The sequence below is a fragment of the Microchirus variegatus genome (assembly GCF_963457635.1).
Source record: "Microchirus variegatus genome assembly, chromosome: 20".
Lineage (NCBI taxonomy): Eukaryota > Metazoa > Chordata > Actinopteri > Pleuronectiformes > Soleidae > Microchirus > Microchirus variegatus.
The window spans coordinates 18,419,197-18,438,748 of record NC_139821.1 but is presented as its reverse complement, the minus strand read 5'-3'; the positions used below and the strand labels follow the sequence as shown (position 1 = coordinate 18,438,748).

At 41.8% G+C, this 19,552-nt stretch overlaps 1 protein-coding gene across 1 annotated transcript in view; it reads left to right on the top strand.

Moving 5' to 3' along the window:
* Positions 1 to 2,760: 2,760 nt before the first annotated feature.
* sbf1 (SET binding factor 1) overlaps positions 2,761 to 19,552 on the top strand; it is a 68,588-nt gene continuing 51,796 nt past the window's right edge. The window contains exon 1 of the mRNA XM_083907407.1: positions 2,761 to 2,932. Coding sequence (XP_083763533.1) covers positions 2,878 to 2,932 — 55 coding nt within the window. The 5' untranslated portion in view covers positions 2,761 to 2,877. The remainder of the gene's footprint in view (positions 2,933 to 19,552) is intronic.

Here is a 19,552-nt window from a genome sequence, read left to right as displayed (position 1 = left end):
TACTTAAGAAAATATAACTTGCACAAAAATATGCAAAATATTATCTTTGCATTATCTCTTTACAGATAATTGAATGTGCATGTTTATTTTCGACAAAGGGAACATCTGTGATAATGAAGCGAGTGGACATTTGCAGCGTTTGTCTAGAAAAGACAACCTTACTGTGTGTGTCCTTGTTTCCTGTGCAGGGAGACAGTGCTCCTCTTGTCTTACTGTCTCTCAGTCTTTCTAATCTCTGGCAACATGTCAAGTGCAGTTCAAGGCAAAGATACAGTTAATGTCAGCTGTGAGAACCAAAAAGCGCCAGTGACCTCAGTGCAACTCCCTGAAAAGCAATGATCACAAAGCAGGCTGTTAGAGATGCATGCTATCTCCTGTTAACAAAGACGCCATGTTTACCAAAGAGCAGCGCGGCTGTCCTGCAGTATCAGCTGTCGGAGAAAGTGGGAGACAACGCGCTTCTGAGTGTTAGCAAAAACAAAGCCCTTGATGAAAAATGTGGCATCTCATGCTTTGGGGTTGTTTTCGGCTAGAGAGTGCTAAGCACTTTAGTTCAAAGGTCAGAGCACAGGAAGTGTTGGTATCTCTCAAGGCTGTGGCGGTAGTGACAGCCAAGGCCGGGCCGCGTGGTTGTCAGCCTCCAGAGCGCTCTCTCACCTCCCACTCACATGTTATCTGCACATTCAAATTGACACTCGCATGACAGTGTTTCTGTAGCCTCAGCATGAATCAAATAGACAAGAGTTCAACATTTTCATATTTTCCTCACTGATGACCTTGGCCTGCAAATAAAGTCTGCATCCAGAATGAGGACTGTCAGTAGAGAAAATAACGGAATTAAGATAGATAATAGATATTAAAGGTGCATTATGTAATTAATCTAAAGCAACTGGCCATAAAATCCTCCAAATATGTCACTGAGACTCAGGAATAATGTTCATATAACAAACTGAACTCACCAACAACAACAGTACAGACAAAATATTTGCATTAAAAAAAGATTTTGCAGACTGCAAATCATGTTTACGTTTTGGAATCATGTTTTGGCATGTGGCGCCACCTACCACCATCTACCAATCATTGCAGTCAGTAGAGTCTCAGCTGCCGAGCAACCACGGTTGCCAGTTACGTCAGAAAACGAAACCTAAAAGACCTCTGTATTTTGAATTTGAATGTAGTAACTGTTTTTGGCCACATTCTTACATATGGCACCTTTAATGTTTGGGAGATGATACAACAGAGATGTGTTAAGGTCATCATGTTTGTGCAACACGTAAGCTTTGTATTCACATATTGTGAACTTTTATAATATTGCCATAGGCGTCTTTCGTGGCAGACATTTTGGGTCACAATAGGACAAGCACTGATGTAAATATTCAAATAAATAATGGCTGAGTTCCATTCAGCTTCCTCACTGTCAATGTTGGTCCATTTTTCAGTGTTAATCATTTCTAACTTTAGTTGTGAAGTTATGGAGTTTTGGTTTTTTTAAGTTAAGTTTTCAAATTTACTTTTTTATTTGTGCATTATGCTAATGTTACCTACATGCTAGCTGACGCTGCCATTGCAAGCAAAAGTGATTCATAATTTGTAGTCATGATTAGAGATGGGATCGGCGGTTCATTTGAGTGTACTGAATCACTTGAATCAGTTCATTAAAATGATTCATTCACCGAATCGTTCAGTGCTAAGCAGGAGCCCATTGCCCTGCTACGTGACTCACGTCCTCCCCGAGTGCAGTACGTTCGCGCCACGGGTCATTGAGTGAGTGACAGCGCGGACGTGATTCATGTCCTCAGACACAGTTCTCCAGTTCTCTGTGTCTCAGTTCGTTCTTTTGCGAATCATGAGTGAGTCAGTGACTGACGGTGCGAACGAATCACAGCAGCACGGCAGACAGTTCTTCTTACTGGTCACTCCCTCCCCGCTCGGTGCACGTTGGCTGGCGTCGTTTGCCGAACGACCTCACGAGTGATTCACAGAACGCGGCAGTTCCACTCCCGGCCACCACGATCGCTACTGAGCTCAACTGAACTAAGAAAGACACAAATCAGTTCATGAAGTGATCCCAGTCAGTTTGTTCACTCAAATGATTTGTTCTTCCAAACAAATCACTCATGACCGACACAACACTAGTCGTGATTTGACTTGAAATGAACTTTTTACATTGCTATCTGCCTTTTTTCATGGCAGACATTTTGAGTGCATGCAGCCTCAAAGTGTGACAGGTCAGATGTTGGAACTGGGTGTGACATCATCTTCAAATTAAAAATTAAACAGTGTATGGCAGATTAAATGTGAAACAAATACGTGCAATTAACAGTAAAAGCAGCAGAGTGATTTAACTATTGACTCAAGTGGCGGCCATCTTGGAATCCCATGCTGGTGTATGCGAGTTTAGGAGTTGTTTTTTTAGTTGAAGGAATGTCCCCTCAACAAAATCCCACATTTGATTGATTTCAATAAAACGGCCCTTCTATTTAATTTTTGTGGTTTGGAGTGAATGGCTGTTGTAGACATCACTACCATACACCTCATTATCACTGTTTATTTTTTTTTTTCTAATATTGCGTTTGGCCAAACTTGCGCCAGTCTTTCTCCTACGGGACATTCCTGTGAAGCAGCCCCCCCCCCCCCCCCCCCCCCCCCCCCCCCCCCCCCCGCTCCTCTCCTCCTCCCTGCGAGTCTCTCAGTGCGCAGACTCGTGGCTCTCCACTGTCAGGGCACGGCACTCTGACAGTATGGCGGCGGGGTGCAGCTGGAAGGATGCTACTGTCGCCCGTGATGTGTCTGTCGCCGGTAGGACGTGAATGGACTATTGACGGCAAAGAGAGCGGAGGATACAGCGAGAAAGGCCTGTCGCCGTGAGCTCCAAAGATGGCCAGGCTCGCCGACTACTTTGTGGTTGTCGGCTACGATCTCGACAAGCGAGGTGGGTGCTTTGAGTTAGCCGGAGCTGTTAGCTTAGCATGAGTTGTGGCTGCAGAAGGGAGGCGGGGACGAGCCGGTCGCCGCTCACAGCTGACCGACGCTAAGCGCTGTCAGCGCGGAGTTGGCGGGTCACGGCAGACTGGGGACGCGTAGGCCTCTCGGGATTAGCGTACTTAAATGTCCGCCTGTGAGCTTGTGTCCCGCATGCCCGGCCTGGGGACGCATTGAATGCACAACGTAGCCGCAATGCTCAACACTCACATACATTTTAGCTTTAGCAAAACAAACACTTGGACTCTGTTGACAGCAAACTTGCTAAGCGCTAACGGTAGCAGGACTAGCTCTGGGGGAGGGAGAGGAGGGTGAGGGGCGGTGGGGGTCCTGTTTGCGCGACTGTGGCCTTAAAACGGATTTAATCACTCGCTTTCTGTTTCCCCTCATTCACACGTGTTGGCAGCGGTGCCACTGTGGTCAGCTGAAGGAGAGCTGCTTTTGAAGCTGGTAGTTAGTGAGCTGTCAGAGTGCTGCTGCTGCTGCAGGATCCTAACTGAGCTCTCACTTGGGACAGGCAGCACGAAAACGCTGCCCGATTTCCGCTTGGGCTTGATTGAAAAGCTTCTTTAAACTGGCGGTTGAAACTTCTCTGCTTGATTGTTGCTGGTTGTTTTTCTTTGTCCGTGTTTGGTGTGGATTAAAACCCTGATGGCTTTGCCCCTCCCCGAACCCCCTTGGTCCATAGCTCTGCTCCCTTGTGTTATTGGGACGGGGTTGGGACCGTTATCTCACCCCTCCCCCCCCTCCCCCCTCCCTCCCTCCTCCCTCCTCCCCCATCAGCCTGAGTCTTGGCCTAGATCAGTGTAGTAGACTATAATGACCCGGTTTTTGCATGAAATATTCATCTAATGGGACCATGCCACTTGTAACGTGCTGCCAGGGCCTTTTATTCAGAGTGGAATTTTTTTGTTTATGATTTATTCAGTGGAGGTAAATTGTGACATGACAACCCCTCAGTGGCTAAAAGCAAGCAAAGGAACTGGCTTTTAGCTCGATTATGCTGCTGGAGCAATCCTCATCACATCTCTGATAGCATGGAAGCACTTTTATTGCATCTTGGATTTTTCTGTTTTCAGAAGGGACTAAATACAGGATGTTATAACGTGGACACTGCATACGCTGCAGAAACTCTCCTTCCTGTTCTACCCTGCCTCAGTGCAACACAGAGCCGAACAGGCCTGTAAAAAGCATCTGGGAACCAGACAATAAAGCCACAGAATGGCTCTAATGGATCAAGGCTCCCATGCCTTGTAAACCCAAACATTAAAGGGTGATAATGATTGTTGGCGTTTCCCCACTACAGCCACCTCAGTCTGTGCAGCAACTTCTGTGTTCCAGGTGGAGATGTTTTGAAATATCATCGGTGGCTGCCATGACATCGCACCCGTAATTATTGACATCTCCATCCTCATGATGCACTCACAATCACAAACCATCTTTAACTTAGTAAGAACTTCCTCTGTAGGCAAATTAGGGTTGTCTGAAAGCTAGAATTTCAAACTCGCTTCTGCAACATTTTCTGGACCATTTTCAGCTCCACAGGAGGAGGGGACTAGAACAAAAAACACAAATTACGTCAATATTACAATATTTATTTTGATCTGCGAGTTAATTTTCTGTGCCTCTGTTGGCTTTGCACCATGTTTCCATTGCTGGTAAAATAAGAGTTGGTTAAGTCAGCTACCACTGTTGCAAATCCAAATATTTTTTTTTATTATCGATTAGTTTCTGATATTTTTTGACAACCATAAGTAAGAGCAGTACACCTGCTCCGTCGTTGAGTTTGAGCTGTGTGTTCTGCTCCACTAGTTCTGTCTGGTTCCTCACACTTCATTGCCAAAAGAGATGTGTAGAGATTTCTAGAACAGCGTTTGGTGGCCATTTTCCTCTTCAGAGTGTGCTCACCAATGAATAACCAAGGTCTGCCACAGTATCAATAGTGAAAGTCTGGGGCTGTTTTTAGACTCTGACAATGGTGGTTTTCCAAACTTTTTTTATTCACGGGCGTAAAATGTTATTTATTTATTTTTGTTGTATTTTCATTTTTCCAGCTGTGGTGCTGCTGGCACTGCATTAGAAAACAGTCGGCCACAACACTTGGCTTCAACTCAAGGTTTTCAATCATAAGAATACCAGGAATTCTGCAGTACAGTGGAGTTTCCTTTTGTGTCTAAACATCTCATGCATCCTGTCTACGTGTGCGCTTGTGTGTATGTGTGTGTGTGTGTGTCTGAGCGTGCATGTGCGGAGTGGAATGTCTTGCTAGCGTGGGCACTGACAGGCTTTCAGGACTAACATCATCATAATAAACACCTTGTGGGTGTTTACATACATGTGCCTCAAGATTTTAGATGGAAGTCTGTCACTTTTTTCTTTTAAACAGCCACTGACTGTGTGTAAAAGACACTAACCTGAGGGCCGAGCCTTGAATCTTCCATTCACCCTCTCTCATTGTCTCTTTTAAGGTGTCAGATTGCCTACATTGTGCTCAACCTAGATGCCAAGTTGCACGTTCCGAGCCAAAATGGCTGCTGTTGGGATGGAATGAGTCTATAGTTGCTGGGGTGTGGTCCCCCTTGCAAGGGTCCCTCGAGAAACACAGCATGATGCCGTATTTTGACAGTGGTAAACTTCACTGCACTGAAAGAATGGCAGCCAATTAGATACATGGTGTAAAGTCCAAACAGGAAACAGGAGGAGACCCAAGGGAGACATGTTTAGTTCGGAATCCCATTATTCCCTGCGTGCATGTCTGGAATACTGGGAAAAGGTTTAGTTGTCTGACGCTAACATACAGGCTGCATTGTTGCTCCATCTGTGTGCCTGTGGTGCTGCAGTTTGAGGGTGTTGGTCACCGCTGAATGCAGGGCGGATGTTTTCAGGACGGGACTGACAGCTCTGGCATACGCAACCTCCAGTGAAGCCCAGCCCCTTCTACTCACACAAACACACACATACACCCCTAACAGCCCTGCAGACAAGCACAGACCATTCATAACTTTACAGACCGGTGAGGAGACAATGACATACTCATCTGGCCAGACTGAGCTCCTGTGGGCTCTTGTGTTTACTTAACTCTGGTTGACTCGGAAGTTATGACATTACTGTTTGCTAACCATGCTAGCACCGTAATAACATGCTAAACAAAAAATACACAATGCAGAGTGCTGTAACTGAGATAGTGGTGTGATGATTCTAATGTGCCAGGATCTAAAGCTGCTGTTAGTAGTAAAATCCTTGTTGTTCTTTGGCATAGAGGCTTCAACCAGCCTGTAGAAGAGTAGCTTATTTTACTCATCCAGGTTCAGAAAACACTGGCAACATAGTCTATATGTGAATTGTATTGAATTAATCATGTGGTATTTTACCTTAATCTCCCACAGTTTTTAAATTATCTGATGAATGGGTATCACAGATAGTGTCTGCTCAGTGATATGAGCCTCTTGTGCTCTGACAGTAAATCTGGAAGAAACCCGTCCAGTATCCACAACACTTCATCCAATCAGGAACCTGAATTCCACAAAGTGGCGGTCGTCTCTGCTCATGAAGCTTGGCCATTAGTCAACGGGAAGCCAGTCAAAACAGCTTCACGTAAAATTGTTGTGGTTATTCTGCCTCAATTTTTCACATGTAGCATTTAGGGATGAACCGATACGATAAACAATACTGGCTTTCTGATATTGGTTAAAATCACTGGAGAATTATGTTTTTGAAATCAGACCATCAATGGTTTGACATTTGTTTTTAAAACATTATTCACTACATATTGTTTTTTTAAAGTTTTTAAAAAAAATACTTCCTCTTGTACAATTTCTGTTTCATCTTGGCTAGTTCACATTTACCTCACTCTGTGTCACATGCACTCCTACTACCTTCACGTTTGTTTGCTTACGTTGCTGATACAATTTCATGCCTGGGTCTGTGCTTCTGAGCACAAGTTTTGTCCAAATTATGAAAATTATTGTCTGTTGCTATGTACGTGTCATCATATCACACAGTCACCATTTCTGTTGTGACAAGGCTTTGACTAATTCATGTGGCACTTGCAGGTACATGTCATGCAGAAGCCACTGTATGCAAAGTTAAGTGCAAGTTGAAGCTGGATAAAGTAAGAGAGCTTAAGGAGACATGTGTCTGTGTGTGTGTGTGTGTGAGAGAGAGATTGTGCCAGCAGTGCCTGCCTGTGGGCAGCCACTTCCTCCATCACTCCAGTCCAGAGCAGAGCTTTCAGTCTTTCAAGCCCTCTAGAAATAGCCCCTCACAATCTGCCTTTCATGCAGGGACAGAGTGATGCTTGGTGGAGGCAATGAACTGACGTTGTGTGTTGGTGCGTCCCGCTCTCCCGCCTGCTGCCGCTCAGATGGCCGCCTGAATGCCTGTGGCCGTCTCTGTGTGTTTGCTGCATCGCCGTGGCAACAGGCTGTGATGAGCACACTGACCACTTCTCACAGTTTAATGATTTTGCCCAAAGTGGACGGTGGCTAAAAATGTTGCTTTAAATTTGAGCTTTTTCATGCCAAGAGATTTGGAGAACTCTGGCAAATCTTTGCCCAGGAAGCCTTTTAATTGTGAAATAAACACTTTTGTAGTTTTACAGATGGATGCCTTGGTGCTGTGGTCAGGGAGAAACCGTCCAGCATCTCTATTGTGAAGTGTGTGTTTGTATGAATCACAGCAGTCTTGTCTGCTATGCTGAATGCTTGTTATTCATGAGGGAGCTGCTGGCCCCAGGGCCCCAAATTTGCCCTCATTCCTACTATGCAGATATAGACAAGAGTGTGCTCGTGTGTTTGTGTGTCTGTGCGCGTGTGCTGATGATAGTGATGCACTTACAAGCTTCCATATACAAACGGGACATGTAGACCACTTGTGTCAGCAGTCACTACTACTTCTGTCAAAAGCTTAGTCGTAAATTGTAATGTAAGGATGTGTAGATTATCTTTACATTCACTATATGTCTCTATTACTGCATTAAATCGGACTGGAAGCAACTTTCTGTTAAATTTAAATGAAGGAGATTGCACCATGAATATTGTACACACATGATTTGTATGTGTACATGGTTTTGTGCATCTGTGTGTAAAGGGGGTGTAATAGGGATGCCCTCCTCCTCAGCGCTTTGATGGCTTCCCTGGAATTTGGAGAATTTCTCTGTCCCTTCTCGGGACAAAGAGTGAGTCAGTGCTGCTCTCAGTTAGCCCGCTGGTGCTCCAGGGAGCAATCGTTCAAATCCCCGAGGGGTGATTCCAGCGTGTCCAGAACCGTTTTCATTTGAAGATGGGGGGTTGGTAGGATTAGCAGTGGTTGATGTGTGAGGCTGCCTGGCTGTGAGTTGTAGTAGCTGCATCACTGCAACACCATGTCAATGTCAAGCTTTGGTCAGTCGGTTTCCAGCAGGGCATTTTGAGGCTTTTTGAAGGACCATTATGGTGACTCATGAAGTAAGGGCAAGTAACTCAAAATGGAAAAAAAATGGAAAACCGAAATTAATTATTGTGCCAATTTTGTAACATTTATTTTATTTTATACATTTTTTAAATATCATTTTGTTGTTATGGCTGGGACTATGTGTACTGACATCACTAAAGTCAAGGCATTGCAATTATAGAGGGTGCCCTTCATCTGGTGCGGGCCTTTTATTTCTGCGCACCGCCCCTGCTGACTCTGCTCTTCTCTCTCCTGCATTGTGCGCCACTGTAAGTGGACCCTTCGTATGGATGGAATATGTAATTTCTCTGTGCGCAGTTTCATCCCCACATTCATATATGAGATGTACATAATGATCTCTATGACGAGGATTGAGTACAGTCGCGATGAAATACAGGGGATCGAGTAGATCTTAGTAAAATGTTGACAGATTCTCAAGAGCACACTTTTCATTGTTTTTACTCCGTGGTCTCATTCTTTCTTTAGAAGATGCTTTAGCGCTGTAATTAAGGGTGCAACAGATGCATCAGATGAGCTGATCTCTTTAGTTAACTGATTATGATTGATTATTTTTAATGATTAGATTATTTGGTGGTACACTCCTAAGCAGCTGCAAAGACCGAGCGATAAGATCAAAGATTATATCATACTTTTAGAAATGTGAAAGAGCCAGTGTCTGGTTTGACTGTTCTGTCCTACTGTAAAATATGGTGGACTCGGTTAATAAGGTCCTGCTACCGATTTAGATATAAAAGGCTATTCTAAGAAACATAACAGAACGATTGTTAGTTTTGGGTGATAACACTGATGAAACAATCATTGTGAATTTTGAGTTCCATTGAATTAGATCAGTAGGTTAGACTGAAAAAATAATCTTATTATTTCATATGCATGAGTGTAATGATAGTCTTTGGCACTGTATGTGTCAATAAATAGGAAAATCATAGTAACCATGGTAGCAGTTGTGAGTCAGGGGCAGGATAATAAATTTTCTGACTGCTCTTTCACCTGTGTGACCGTAGTGCAGCATCAAAGCTAGACACGAGCTGATACAATACTCTGCAACCAACTAGTCTTTTTATGGTCAATTATATGTTGACTCCTTTTTCAAATCGTTCAAAAAATCTTGACCAGTGTTTCCCAAACCAAAATTATTTTTTGTTATATGGAGCAAATAAACCAGAAAATATTCACATTTAAGAAGCAGAAAAATCAAATCAGAGAACTTATAAAAGAATAAAAGAATCTAGGCATGGGCTGATGCTATATTCAGTATTAGGGGTATTAGTCTGATATCTGATATCTGATCCAGTGAGTCATGTTGTGGGCTGTTTATTTCTTCTTCATGGGAGAAGAAATGGCTGTAAGTGGCAAATTGGCATCAGCATTTTCTTTTAAAAATGTAACCTTTATTTAACCAGGTAGAACCTATTGAAATCAAAATCTCTTTTCTGAGGGTGACCTGGCCAATAGGTGTAAATGTGCCTCGTATTTGAAAAGATCTAATATTAGGCTTGTATCAGTAGATACTTGAGTTTGTGATATTACACGAAAAAGTAGTATCATGCCATCCCTAAAATACTCAAACAGATCAATTGATTATCAAAGCAGTTTGTGATTAATTTAGTAATCGATGAACAATCAATTTTTATAATTTAATTTATAAATTAACTTAACCAAGCACAACCTATAAAATGTGGGTTGGTTATTTCTTCTTTACGGGAGCAAATTATTATGTTTTTAAGATGGCTGCTTATGGATACATAGTAAATGCTACACTGCTCAAGTGCATGGTGTACTAGTGTAAACTGTATATTTTGAACTAATTTCAACTCTTTATAATTAAAAGACTATTCCAAATATTGGAAAATCACACCCTTCCCTCCAATAGAGGCCCCTAAACCTGGCCCTGTAAGACACATGTTGGTGGGCTGGTGTCCGGTCTGTTGTGGTCATGTAAGAGCTGACTGTAAATCAATCATCAGATTTAGCCCAACCCATCAATCTGAAACAACTGTGCTAATCTAATCTTATAAATAATAAAAATAACCAGATGATGTGACCACACCACTCAGACATATTTTCAGTTTTATTTCTGCTCTACCTCTCACAACGCTATACTGGAAAATGTTTAATACTGTGGTTGGGTTTTTTAAGGCTTGATTTATAACTAAAATCTGATGCAGGGACGAGGTAGATTTGAGAGGAAAGGAGATGATGTTGTAGGAGTGTGTGGAGACAATAGATCTGCATGCTAAAGATGCGTTGTGATTGCATTCTTCAGCTCAATCTATCTTGTTTCCTGTTGCAGTATTCTGGGGTAGCACACGGAAGTCTTGTTTGCATCTTCCTCTTGAAAAAAACCATTACTGCGCTTCCTGCAGTTAATTGTGTCAGTCGTGGATTATCATATGTATTAATCCTGTTGCATCCTCTTGTTTACCGTTGACATCTTCCTTTTAATCCTCAGATCAGCTCTTGACTTTAAGATAGAAGCTGTGTGTTTGGCTCTGAGCATGAAGACATGAAGCCTTTTAGATAGGGCTGCAATAGATTACACGATTATTAATTGATTCCAAAATAATCATCACTTTTAAAATGAATGAATTAACCTTCTTCCTCTTTATCCTTTCTGCATGGAGTTTGCATGTTCTCCCTGTGTGTGCATGGGTTTCTCCGGGTTTGTTAGTTAATCGTTAGTTACAGCTCTATAAGACAGGACAGGGGAACATCGTATCAGGCATGTAGAAATTGTGTCTTTCTCATCTTAAGAATATGTTTGGGGCTTTATCTCAGCATTCGAGGGCCTTTTTTTTATGGCTGGACTGTTTGTTTACCACTCACTCTCTGCAGGTCTAGTGCGGACTTGTTTGGTTAGTTTGTGTCACTTGGTTAAACTTTACCAAAGAAATGTAAACACAGAAGTCACAAAATAACACATTTCAACTTAGGGAGCATTCACGCCAGCCCTTCTAAATCAAATCCTAGTTCGTTTGCTTGGAAAATCCAGCTCGTTTGGGGAGGTGTGAATGTGTACCCGAACTCTGATCCGCATCAAAGAAGTGAACTTTGGCCCACCTAAAAACATAGGTCTCACACACACGCAGATATTTGTACATTTTGCAAATTTTTCCATTGTCGCAGCGTATATGTGGCGAGCATTATTGACCAGGAGTTTATCAGGAAAATCAGCTCCGCGACCTCCTGCAGCCGTCCGGCCGTCGCTGCTTTAAAGCGCCTGCTCGCTGAGGAGAACAGTACTGCGGCATAAAAACAATGAAAATCACACTCCTCCAAGCCATGGTTTATGTTAGCCGATATGCCGGCTTTTGGCCGTGAATTTTACTGGCAAGAAAAATGTAATTGGTCAAAATGTCCGTTGAATAAAATGCCCAATATTTAAATCAATGATTAAGGGTCTGTCCACATGGAGATAGTGTTTTAGGACGTGAAACAGTATTTTTTTGTGTGTGTGTGACTCTCCGCCCGCAGTAGATAATGTTAGATGGATCTCACTCGTACGGCAGAATTGTGCGTTCTCATAGTATTTAGGTTTATGACGGAAAGTCACGAGATTTGTCTCTATGTTTTAAAAGAAATTGCCAGGGGTTAGTAAAGTCATATCAAAGTACATATCATACGTTACTATATTAAAGCAAACGGCATCCATCGGAATAGTATCCATCGGAATACTATTCCAATAAGTGAAAAAAGTGGATCGGCGCATCCCTAGTCAAAATGTTTGGTTTGTTGCACGAAAGTGCAGTGTGAAAGCAAACTTGGACCGGCGGAATGTTGCAACCCCTAATTGAACCGAGTCGTACTGAGACTATTCGTGTGAAAACGACCTTAGTCATGTGGATCAACTGTGTGTGCTGTAAATCTGCTGTTTTTCCTGTATGGACTTTGTTTTGGGAAGAGAACAATTTACTGGAATTTAGCTGGAAAAGGCTGTTCAGAAGAGAGAAAGAAGTGAGGAGTAAGTCGTGTGGGGTCTGTTACAGGCTGAAACTGTGCTCAGCTGGTGGTAAGTGACGACTGTCAGAGTCTAAGTTCTCTGTGCTGGTAATTGTATGCCACTGTGGCTGTGAGGCACTGGACAGTGACAGTGAGCTGGCTGTGTGACCACTGTATGAGTCTCTGCCTCAGGCCAACACCTAATTGTATATTGTAAAGTATATTTAACATTTAAACAATGTTTGGTTGTATCGTTTGTTTGTTCGCACCACTCTCTGATCATTTCATTAAATGAATGCAAAACAAGTTACAGCTTCTCCCTTCTGACTGGATGCCGTAAAACATGAATGACTGTGGAAGAAGACCCACTGACTGATTAAAAAATAATACAAAAAAAATAAATAAGTATTGGTTTACAAACCACATGTAGGAAGAATATGCCTTAAAGTTCCAGTGTGTAACATCTAGGAGGTTTATTGGCAGAAACTATATTTGTAAAAGCGTATGGTCGCTTTAAAATGAAAATCTTCTGGTTCGACATACTTACTGTTTTGTGTTCAAAGAAAATTAAGCCCAAGACTTTACAGATCCCTCTGTCGAGAGTCTTTTTAGTCAGATTAAAGCTGAGGACACTAAAGCAGAGGACACTGGTAGACAGCTAACCAAACTAAATCAAAGCTCAAGTTATCAATTTTCAGTCTGAGCTATTGTAATGCAAATTAGATCTGAAGCAGCTCAAAAAGTGAAATAGTCGCTCTGGCTTTTGTGCCCCGCTCTCTCTCCGAAGCCATTTCCTCTCCTGAAAAGTCTTTTCGTTGTGGGCTTGTGGGTGGTGTGCAGGAAGGATGTGAATTTACTGAAGAGCTTTTTTACTCAAAGAAAATGTCCCACATTGTCTCCAGGTTCTTTTAAACATGCTTTGGCTCATTTATTTATGCAGGATTACCACCTCTGTCAAATCTAGACAGCTGCTAATGTCAACTGTTGCTGTGTGGACTGAAAACCATACCTTTTGTCTCTGACCCCAGTGATGGGCCTCAGTTTGTAGCCGTGCTTCTGCTTTTAATCATAGAATGACTCAGCCTCCTTCAAATGACTGAATAAAACTTGCCTGCGAATGGGTGTGCATCGGATTATTTTATGATTGCATCAATGGATGTGTGTGTTATGGCAGGCTGGGTAAACAACAGAAAGAGAGAGCACTGTCAGGGGGTGTGGTGGTGGAGAGCCCAAGTATGATGATGTCATACTTTTGCATTTTTTTGGCCAAAAAGTCTTTGCATGTGTGCAAGCAAATGAGCAACAGTGGTGTCGAGTGAGGCACATGACAGCACTGTGCAGCAACACAGTCAATTCTTTTTCAATTCATGGTAAAAGCTAGAGGTGTAAAAATAAAATTGATTTCAAAACCTGCAATTGATATTGATTTATGGGGGTGTCTCGATCTTGAATGTAAATCAAAACGATGTCATGATCTCAACCTTCAAAATGAAAGGTGGAAACAAGGGTTTTAACCATGCCCTTCAGTGTGATGTCCCAGGGGGAAAAAAACACACTGTTGTGGCAATTGTCGTAGCAATTGTAGCACAACCACGCGTTACCTCCTCCCTCTAACTCTAACTAATTGTAACCATGGCAACTGCTGTTTTGGGCGACATATCGAACAAATTTGAACCCCTTCACGCTTCTCTGAAATCACTGTTGCGGAAATATTTTGCATTCACAGTGAGTGTTGTCTACAAGGTTTGTGGTGTCAACATTTCCGCATGCACCATAAGAAAGTACCAAAACATTGCTTAGACCAACATGTCATGTAAATAAAATTAAATGGGTTTTTATTAATTTGGTACCTAAGGAATCTCAAATGGCACAGATGGTGCCAAACTGTGCCAAAAGAGAGTATGCCTAGACATCTCTTTACTAAAACCTCTGTCATTTTACTCTGCCTCACTTCAGCAACATCAGACTTTGTACAGCTCATGTCCACATGTTGTTTAATGACCTCCATGTTTTTAAAGCTCCTACTGCATATTTTAAAGGTGATATTTGCTTTAAAATGCAATATTTTTTAGGCGAGAGAAAAAAATCCTTCATTTATGCTGTGTTCCATGTGCATTTACTCTGACACTTACACCTCGGTGGAATCTCACAAGTGTTATCTTTATTTTGATACCAAGATAATCCACATGGAGCTTGTAACTGCAGAGATTTAATCTATTTAGTTTGGGCATGTCGTTTTCGAGCAGGGACTCCAAAAAGAGGGTCAGGGAAGAAGAGGCTACACAGTACATATCCAGTATATCTTCAAGTGTGGATACCTAAAATAAAATGTAATATTTGGGATTCACACTAGTTAATTACTAAATAATAATTACCGAAATGCTGCAAGTTAACTTTTAAATGTCAAAATCAAATGAAAACATTCTTTAATAGCAGTTGTGTAAGTGTGGGATTAAGCTGTACTCTACTGATAATGCCTGGGGAGAGTGAGCACTGTTTGTTGATGCTGTGTTTCCGTTATGGTTCGGTTTGGTAAGGTATGGTACGGTTTGGAATGGGAAAGCCCTTGGTCAGGCTTGCAGAACAGTACCTATACTTGTGAGGGGTGTGAAGTCGTACTGGTGTGATGACGACGAACAATGTCGACGAACAATGTCATCGAACACAACAGGCAAAAACGGGGGACATCCAGGAGCACTTTTTCTCTGCTCGGTTTTTGGCTGTTTGTCTCAACAAGACCTCAAGCTTCGTATGAGAATAGACTGTGGGCATTTGCCTGGACTTCCCTGAGATATTTACACCAATCACAAGCAAGTGACGTTTTTCTGTTGCCCAATCAGCTGATTCTCATGGATGGATCTGGTCTAGCTTCACCCTGACGGCACTGTACCAACGGCTGGGGCTGGTTATTTTTGATACTATTTCAAATAGAAAGGCAAATAATGCATGCCATACTGTACCGAACTGAGCTGTTGGGAAAACCTCTTTCAGTCTTCACTGTAACATCCTTACTATGAATGTCTGATGTTATCAGTGCACATGGTGAAAAGCAATGCACTGTTGTGTACACATTTTTATTTATTTAAATTTGATTGCTAATTACGTTAATTATGGGGTGGCAGTAGTAGCAGCAGCATCAGCTGAAGAATTATATCATGAAAGTGTCATAGTGAATTTGTGAATTAAGTAGATGTCGGTGTGAGCTTGTGTTTTCAGTGGCCACTGAGTGATGCTTCCATCTCTACACATAGCAAGCTTGTCTCTAAATCTGCGTTGGAAGTGCATGTGGAAGTGCGTGAGAACACACAAGACTGTGACCCCCTCTGTCCTGTCTGCTGCAGTCGCATGATGACGCATCACTGTGGTTTGGAGGCCTCAGAACGAGAAGCTGTGGTCTGGTTCAGCACCAAGAGCGCGCACACACACACACACACACACACACACACACACACACACACACACACACACACACACACACACACACACACACACACACACACACACACACACACACACACACACACACACACACTCCTTTCAAATCTTGACTGCCATTATTCAGTGGTCACATGACAGGCTGGTTTCCTTCCATCCTCTGTCAGAGAGCATCACTGGTAGTAGTAGTCATCTGTGTGAGGAGTCATCACCACCCACTCATACTCACACACTGACACAACCACTATGTATGATCTCTTCATCCCCATCTGTTTTACATTTCTTATTATTTTGAAACTTATTGATCAGATTAAATTAATGTGGGATATTTCAGGCTTTGAGTTTTTGTTGACTAGCATTTCCTTGGTGGTTGTGGCTGGTGTGAGGTTCTGATTGCCCAGAATTTGTGGTCTTCTGCAACAGGAGAGATGTTCCTGAAGAGAAACCTGTGAATAATCATTAATGTCAAAAAAGTGTGTAACAAAATTTGGAAATCAAGCTTTCCATTTACCTTTTTGTTTGTTGTTTTGATAACACACAGACTTGAAGCTCAAGTAATCTTGTGCTTTTTACCAAGGGTAATCCCTAATCTATAATCTAATTCATTATGAGAATAAATGTATTATGTTTTATTAACATAAAATTGATGGATGGATAGTGCTGCAAACCAGTTGTTTTATTCTGTTTAATTTAAAGTCAAAGTGTAAAAAAATGTTAATTTGGAGTTGGAGCAAGACTTATAACAGCAGGCACAGTTATTTTTGCTAACTATTTTACGTACACAGTGATTTGTTCAAAAAAGATGGTTTTGAATAGGACTCGGGAGGGATTACCACGAGATGGCAGTGGCAGTGAGCATTTAGAAAGTGGACTTCATTTGCACAAGTGATATAATTAACTCTACACTCAACACGCTGTAGATACTACAGAAGTGATGACATTTACCAGGATCTTTGAATGCATCTCATTAGCTGCTCCTGTTTGCTCAACATGTTGTGAACCCTGTGGTACTTTTTACTCGCTCTCTTGCATTGGAGTTTGCAATATTCAATGAATAATACCAATGCATATACAAATAGCAATTTTGCTAGAAATGCCCATCCTGACATAGAAGCCAGATTTCGCTGCTAACGCTTCATCATCCGAGGAAAACACCTGTTCAGTCTTCTCATTGATGGAGTTTCTGGTCATCACAGTCGAGATTGTGGCTTGCTGATTGTGTTGCTTACACTCTGTGGACACAGCTGCTATTGCACTCCTGCCAAGTGATTGCATAGATAAAATAACAGAAACATGGGGCAGCATAGAACAGTAGTATTACTCTAGTTACAGTGTTATGCAAAAAAAACACATTTTCATGATTTTCCTTTATAAATCATTGGTTGTTTGAATAAAAAATTTCAGTTAAATATTCATATAGGAGACAAGCACAGTGCTATTTGATAAGTGAAATAAAGTTCATATGATTTACAGAAAGTGTGCAATAATTATTTAAACAAAATTAGAAAACAAAAACAAAATTATGTGCATAAGTTTTTTTAAAAGAAAAAAAATTGTGCATACTCCTTTTGCAGAAATAACAGCCTCTAAACGCTTCCAATTAGAGTCTGGATTCTGGCCGAAGGTATTTTGGACCATTCTTCTTTACAAAACATCTCCAGTCCCGATGAAATACAGGGGATCCAAGTAGATCTTGGTAAAATATGTTGACAGATTCTCAAGAGGGCACTTTTCATTGTTTTCACTCCGTGTTCTCAATCTTTGTGTAGAAGACCTTTAGCGCTGTAAGCAAGGTACCCGGAATTGGTACTTGAACGCATCCTTGTAACATTATCCGAGTGGAAGAGTAGGCGATTTCCTAAGCTGACTTGAACACAGCACTGCTCGCAAAGAGCGTGATGACGTAGTTTGTTAATGTCCGTCATTCATTGGCTGCGACGATCGAGCGGCATGATGTCAATGTGCTGCGTTGCCAGCAGTTAGCTCCGGTGTGGCTAACAACAGCGCTAAGCAGTTTCAGTTCGTCTGACGTTCTCTGTGCGTTGCTGTTATTTTATCGCCATTGTTGTCCAGTCCAACATAGTTATATGAACTGTTGGCGTATCTTGGGCGTTATTCATTTCCGTGCCCGGAAAAGAATGACGCCGTTAAACGGAATGTTAGATGGGCACACGGACGCTTTTTGATACATTGTTTACATTTTATGCACTTTTTCTTATAAATTCCATACATGTTATGTATGTGAGGATTTTGTTATATTTGATGCACTTTTGTAGGCTAAAAGATGCCATGTTTCAGGGGCAAATGTAAATGTTTTGTTAATGGTTATACACTGTGCTCAGGTATAACTGAAATAAATGTTGAACTGAGTGATAGTGTTGTTGAAATTGCACATACTTTTCTAAAAAGTTCTTAGGCTGTTCATAGTATATTTTGTAAAAGAATAATTCATTTAATACATATCATTTTTTAATTCTTCTTCTTTGCAGTAATTAATACAAAGAAAAAAGTGGACTTATTATTACTTCGATGTCTTTTTGCGATGAGTTTACTGGTCCGGACCCCTTGAGGTTGGATTAAGCTGGATGCGGCCCCCGGACCAAAATGAGTTTGACACCCCTGACTTAAACACACAGGCAAACACGGCATGGTAACACAGAAAAGCAAGTTACTATAGTCAAGTAAAGTAGTGTAGTTACCGATATTTTTAGTGTAATGCATTACTTTACTTCGTTACCCAAAAAAGTTACATCATTACTGTAATCTGTTGCTTTGTAACTCGTTATCCCCAACACTGTCTACATGTTGGTTCTTCGATAGGCTGGTGACTTGCCTGGCCCCAAACGCAGTGTCAGCATTTTCACATGACCATTTAGGAACATTTGCACGGATATCCAGAGGAGAATTTAAGTGCCCCCCCCAAATGATCCATACATGGCTGCCCTATTCTGTAGAACTTTCCTTCCTGATTTTTCAATGAGAAGCTTATTCTTTCTAGCTCTAGGTGTATCCAGACTTCATGTGTTTTTAAATGAAACCAGAGTAGTATGGATGTAGCCCAGGTTCTGCTCCTGTCAGCCAGAAACAGATATGTGAGTTTGCAGTTGTTACTGGACTAGAGTCTGAATTATGTAACAACAGCATGAATTTATGAAGCCAACCTGCCCTTCAACAGTCTCAAGCTGTTGATGGAGTTCTGGTGTTTGGGGATTATTTACTTTACCAATCAATCACAGTATGAATACCACAGTGTATCTGCCTACTGTTTCCTGATCCTTGGAATGGCCACGTTACCATCTTCCAATGGAAAATTCCAGCACAATAATGCTCCATGTGAACAACGCAAAAGTTTAAAACTGCTTTCATGACGATGACACTGACCTTGGGAGATCTCCACACTGTGGACCCAGTAGAAAACCTGTGGGATATGTTAGAACAGGAGACTGGTACTTACTCTGTAATGGTATGGTGTTCCTAATGAAGTGTGTGAGAGAGATTTAAAGTTCCAGTGCGGAATTTCAGTGCCACATCACTGAAAGGCGACTTCCTTTCACTCAGCAGACTCATACCGACCCTTTTGGAAAATGTTTTCTGACGTCATCAGCTACACTGATGTACAGACATCACTACAGACTGCTCGCTGCTTTTTAAACAGCAATGCTTTTTATCATGGTCTTTGAATGCTGAGCTCTGTCCTGTTTTATGTGCCACTCACACATAAACAGACAGCATGGATATTTGCCAAATC